General features: G+C 39.9%; 1 protein-coding gene across 1 annotated transcript in view; it reads left to right on the plus strand.

Moving 5' to 3' along the window:
• The window catches only part of b4galnt4a (beta-1,4-N-acetyl-galactosaminyl transferase 4a), a 151,928-nt gene that overhangs the window by 124,723 nt on the left and 21,205 nt on the right, over positions 1 to 6,000 (plus strand). Inside the window, exon 8 of the mRNA XM_085281730.1 lies at positions 2,445 to 2,523. Coding sequence (XP_085137856.1) covers positions 2,445 to 2,523 — 79 coding nt within the window. The remainder of the gene's footprint in view (positions 1 to 2,444; positions 2,524 to 6,000) is intronic.

Genomic DNA, 6,000 nt, shown 5'->3' on the forward strand with positions numbered 1-6,000 from the left:
CAGCACAGAGAGATATTCCCTATTCATGAGAGAGTGACCTTAGCACACTGTCACTGCTCCCGTGCACCTGCAATGATTTATTGGTTACAGAAAGCTGGGCAGCCGGATGATGCAGCGGTGTTTATGCATGGGGAGGGGGGGGACACGTGACCATCCTCCTTCAGCTTTTGTCCTTTTCTTTCAACTCGGTCAACAACATCAGAAATGAAAACACACACACACAGTCTAACTGTTAAGGGGTGTTTTAAATTGTAAAATATATGCTCAATTCCACCTAAATTCAACCAAGACATGTTGTTTCAATTATAGCTCTACAGTAGGGCAACGTTTAGATCAAAATTAAACATATGTGTATAAATTCTTGTCCAGATACCTGGACAAACTGATACACTGATGAGACTTTGGATACTGTGCATCAAATTCTTGCCTTCTGATGTTGTGCTGGAGCCAGTCTTCCAGTTTGGGGGTGGTCACAGCTCCTAATGCTGCTGTTACCACTGGGATCACTTTAGTCTGCAGGGTTTTGGTCAGTGGTTGTTGATCAATGGTCATGAGAATTTGCATAATTAAGATTAAGGAACTGACCTCCCAGCCCATTTTTCCTTCAGTGGGCTGGTTTCAGTCATTATGCAAATGTACTGTTTATAAGACTGGGGAAACCTGCAGTCAGCTGAGACTGAAGAAGTCACATGGATGAGTGACGAAACGTTTCTCCCACAAAACGCTACGTCCAGATGAACAGAATCAACTTTTTGGAGATTTAGTCTCCAGAGATCTATCACAAGTATAGGCCTCTGGTCCTATGTCTGATTGGTTGAGCAGCATGTCCATAAGATCTTAACCCTGTTCTTCTCAACCACTTCTGTCAGTGTCTCCCATGGACGCTTTAGGACTTTTAGTTCATATGAGCCACAAATATTCCTGTACACTGTCCCAGCTTGCATCTTACACCCTGCTACAATGTGTTGGATAATCTCCGGGGTACCTTTGCACAATCTGCAACCTTGGTTCTGTCGGCTATGGCTACTGAAGCCTCCATGGATCTGATCCTTAGTTTGTTCTTCTACTCGCATGATCAAATACTCTGTGCTGTCCATTAGGCAGGCTTTCTCTAGCGAGTGGTAGGATTTCTTTATGTCAGTCACTTCCTCTGTCTGTCATTGGTACACCCCATGCAGTTTGGTTTTCCACAAAGCCATTCCTCTTCCTGTTCCTGTTATGTCTTCAGCTGCTTGAGACACTCTTGGAGCAGCTCATCTCAGGGGACTATCTTCGTGATGTATTTATGGATGCATCCATATTTCATCCTGAATAGTGGCTCTGACACTCACTAATGCTCGCTCTCCCTCTTTCCATTGTTCATAGAGCCTCAGGGTGTTGGACTTCAGGTGGAGATCTCAGTGCGTTGTGAGGAGTATTCGTGTCTTGATGTCAGTGGCATCTGTCTCCTCCTGTGACCATTTTATTATTATTATTATTTTTGTATTCCAGTTGTGTATCTGCTGATCAGTGGGTCATATATATTGATGGCTTGGATCTTATTCCAGCCATTCAGCTGGCTTCTAAGAACCTGTCTTACCTCCTCGGAAGTATCTGTGCATCCTTATCATGATTCCTCTTGGGTATAGTGTCAAGAATCACATATAACAAAATTATTTCCTTTTGCTTTTCCCTTATATTTTTTAAAATCACATCCGTCCTGCTTTTGTCAGGCTATTTTCAATTCAAAACAAAGACTTCATCAAAGAAAATCAGTTTGTATTTGTGTTAGGAGACAAACGGGAGACAGAAGAAAAGGAAGGGAAAACATCAAAGAAAATAGTCACAGGAAACAGAAACAAAGAAAGATCTGAGCAAATCACACGACACAAAAATGGTGGAGATGACTGCAGATAACACCAGAAATCATAGGAGGAAATACTTATCACAGTCCACGCATAGATACATATGCATGATGACACTAATGTGCATGTGTGTTTTGAGGGGTAATGATGTGTTCAGCAGTGTTTTGGTGTCTCCCACGCAGTAACAGTTGGAGGCCTGTTATCCATGAAGTGTTTTTAAAACTGAAATATTGCATTATCACATTGTAAGAAAAAATATACCCAGTAAAACTTTAAATCAGTCCTCTACTTAGCCTAGCCAGGAGTTTCAGAGAAATACTGGAGCCTGCATAAGAGCAAAATATTAATTAATGCACAGCATCGATCGTGATTAATTCAGGAAATGAGGATTTTTAGATTGTGGCTTACTGCCATTTTTTTTGCCTTCTTGCCTGTAGGACAGCATATTTTAGATAGATTGACCCTATATATATATATATATATATATATATATATATATATATATATATATATATATATATATATATATATATATATATATATATAAGTAATGTTCAATATCTAATAATAATAATTGCTCTTTCCTTGTTTCCCCTCTAGTCTGATCTCATCCAGACGATACTACTTTGAGATTCTCCACAAGCAGGATGACAAGGGCTCGGATCACGTAGAGGTTGGGGTAAGTGTACCTACCCCGCTTCTGTGGTTTTGCCTCTCTGAGTACATCTTTTTCCTCACAAATACACAAATGTGTATGAAAATTGCTTCAGTTGTCTGGTGAAAACCTTGCCCTTTGACAGGAACATTTCCATTTAGTTTTAACTTGTACCCTGTGTTTAACAGTGTCAGAGTAGTGACTGAATAGATAAAGAATGAAAGGAAATGTTTGAAGGCGAAAGCTAACCTTCACCTCCTTTACTGTGTATTACTTTGCATTTCTTAGTCTTTCAGTGTATTCATCTGTCCACTTTAACTACAACTTTATCCAATACATGCCCAGCTTGTTGGTGCACTGGCTTTTCCTAAAAGGCATAAAGCCTTCACTCACATAAAATCTCTCTAACTGTTCTCTTTCCAGTCCTCCATCTGTCATCACTCTTCAGCTTTTCCTTTCTTTGCATCTTTGCTCTGTGCTTCTTTCACTTTGATTCTGCTCTGCACCATTTCTCACTCACTGGTTTTTTTGCACCTCAGGTGAAGCAAAGAGATGAGTGAGGCTTAATTTCGAGATGAAGTTTCAAACGAGAGCCCATACGCCTCGTGTGAGCTTGTACTTTGAGTAGGAAGGCGGATGATAAAAAGAGATCACTGCTGTGTGTGTATGGAATGAATCTTTTAATAAGCCTCAGGTTATCTTCATCATGGTGACCATTATAAGAGGAAGAACAGCAGCTGTACTCTTGGAGTTGAACTCTTCTTAAATAGAAGTTGGGTTTTTTTTACCCTCAAGGTTAACAATTTGTTTTATTTTTTTGCGCTTCTTTCTCTTTCTGTAGCCTCTGGTTGCTTTCCTCTACTAAATCAATTTTGTTACTTTCTGCATGATTGTATACTTTACTGTCCTGTCATATTTTTAGTTTCTATTTAAAGAAAAAAGGTAATCACTTCCCATTTTGCTAATCATTACCACATTTGCTAGCAATGGCAAACACTAGTACACCAATGTTACCGAATGGTGCTCATAAAGTACAGTATTGTACTCTGATCTCTCCTTTTTTCAGTCTACTGGCAATATTTCACACAAGCAGTTAAGTTATCCATTATTGGCAGGTCACAGTACTATACAGGTTCTGTGGGATGTTTTGGGTCATTGATGTGAGTGTGTTATGAATATGCTGCCACTGAGTTGACAGTGAGAATAGTGGAGAATATTTCAGTTAAATCTGCAGAAATACAGTGTTGTCCTTTTTACTGGGCTACTGACTGCTACTCGTAAATTGAAGAAATATGTGCCTCTGCAAAGGGATCCATCAATGTATAGTGTTATGTATGCATTGTGGAGATATTTTAAGCTTGTTCATTCTTCTAATGTGTTTAGTCCTATTATTCCGCTGTTAAGGACAAGCATGGTGCTGCTTTAAATTAGCTGAGTAATTAATTGCTATTTCCAGGAATCAGGCAGGGGTGTTGTTTAGATAGCATGAGTTGCATCTCCTCACTGTGCTGTCATTTTGTGTCAGACAATGGTGGCAAGCAGGCCGCCGTGCCGTTGCTGCCAGGGGTTCTAACTTAAATGGGGTATAGCCTGATGCAGAACTGTTTCTCCACTTGGCTTTAATTTGATTTTCACAGTCGGGTTTTTTTTCTCCTTTGGCCAAACTTCTGTGAACTGTAAATATACCGCACTAATCCACTGCTTTAAAGAAAGTGGGAAAGGAAAAAAAGTGGACTGTTAAACACTTTAATGGACCTTCATTTATGCCTGCAACAGTTAGCCAACCCTCGCAGTGCACCAAATAATCCCTAGAGGGATGACTGTCATTGCCGCCCAGCGACTGCAGGAATCAACAATATGTTATCCTCATACCTGGCGTAGATCAAAAGGTTGAGGTAACTCCAGCAGCAGGCAGACTCTAGTACAAGAGTAAAAAGAGAATACCCTATCCAAGCAACTATATCATAGCTATTTGCAAGGAGCTATAAAGAAAATCCTATTAGTTTCTCACAGTGTTCTCTAGGGCATTACACATAATTTTTTTTTTTGTTTTATATGAAATGTTAATTACACCATCTTCAAAACATGTATAGTATATGATTTAAAGCTAATCTGCAGAATGCTGTGGCTATGTCTAGTTGTGGTTACTTCTAGCAGCATACAAAGGACAACAGAGACAAGGTTATTTCTTTCTTGATTTCATGTATTAGAGGAGATTAAGTAATGGTATTGACCATTACTTGGAGATCAGCCTACTGCAAAGTGGAAGAAGGGGAACAAAATGGTAATAGAATTAGGCATTAGACGGTAGATGTAGATGATGTAAAATGAAAGTAAAATGAAAGATGAGGAGAAATAAATTTGACCTGAAATATGAAGAAAAAGTAAGAAGAATGTATAAACGGTATGTGCTGAAAGCCCTTATCTGAAGTATTTCTATACTTTATGGCAGCGGTCCCCAACCCCCGGGCCTCGGACCGGTACCGGTCCGTGAGTCGTTTGGTAGCCGCGAGAGTTGAGGCTCAGGTGTGAAATGTTTAAGGTTTTCAGCGTTATTTTGTTATCGTTTTTATCGTTAACTCGGTTTTCCTGGGTCTTTTCACATGTGTTATATATAATAAATCTTCTTTTTTTTGGTACCGGTACTAGTTTTATTTTGTTGTATTTATCTGCGACACCTTAAAGGCCGGTCCGTGAAAATATTGTCGGGCATAAACCGGACCGAAAAAAGGTTGGGGACCGCTGCCTTATGGTATTCTTTCTTAACAGACTTTGCCAGTCATCCACATACAGGTAATGTGACTGTATCTACTAATGAATCAAGGCCACATGGAAATCCATCTCTCTCTTTCCATTTCTTGTTCTTTCTTTTTCTGCCTGTTAGCCAACTACCCATGAGGCTGTCAATGTGGGTTTCTACTAGTAGAAACAATTTAATGAAGCACATAAAAGTTATGCAGGAGCTCAAGATTGTGTGGAGGAATGTATGTGTAGTTGTGTGTATGTGTGGTGTGTCTGGTACACTGTCTTAAGAAGGCCCCTGTGTGTGATTTAACTGTGGAATACATTTCACACCTTGACAAAAATAGCAGATTTACCGTGACCATCCTAGAACAGCATAAGCCCAGGACTCACATAAATCCACTGGAACCCAGGCGCTCATTTGTTAAACAACAGATAGCGTGGATTCACAGCTCTTTCTCCTATGTTCTGTGGGAAGCGGCGATTGTATGGCCAAAGGTGGACTCGTTCCTCTGGGGAATTTATTTCTCTAGTAGCGATTCCTCTGAAGAAATGAGGTGGAGTAAATAGTGAATAATACACAAGCACAATCTGAACGTTCTATTTTGGTTAGAAAATAAGAGAGAAAATCCTTGTTTTGCCTGTGTTGGCATCCTTCCATTTCATTGTGGGTACGATTTAGGGAAAATAGCTGCAGGGAGGTGGAACATAAACAGCATTAGAGACAGGAAGAGACAGGTTCAGAATTCACTATTCGTT

This window comes from Mchenga conophoros, linkage group LG7, assembly GCF_057382185.1.
Source record: "Mchenga conophoros isolate Kocher_MC1m ecotype Shallow Benthic linkage group LG7, M_conophoros_male_GT1.1, whole genome shotgun sequence".
Lineage (NCBI taxonomy): Eukaryota > Metazoa > Chordata > Actinopteri > Cichliformes > Cichlidae > Mchenga > Mchenga conophoros.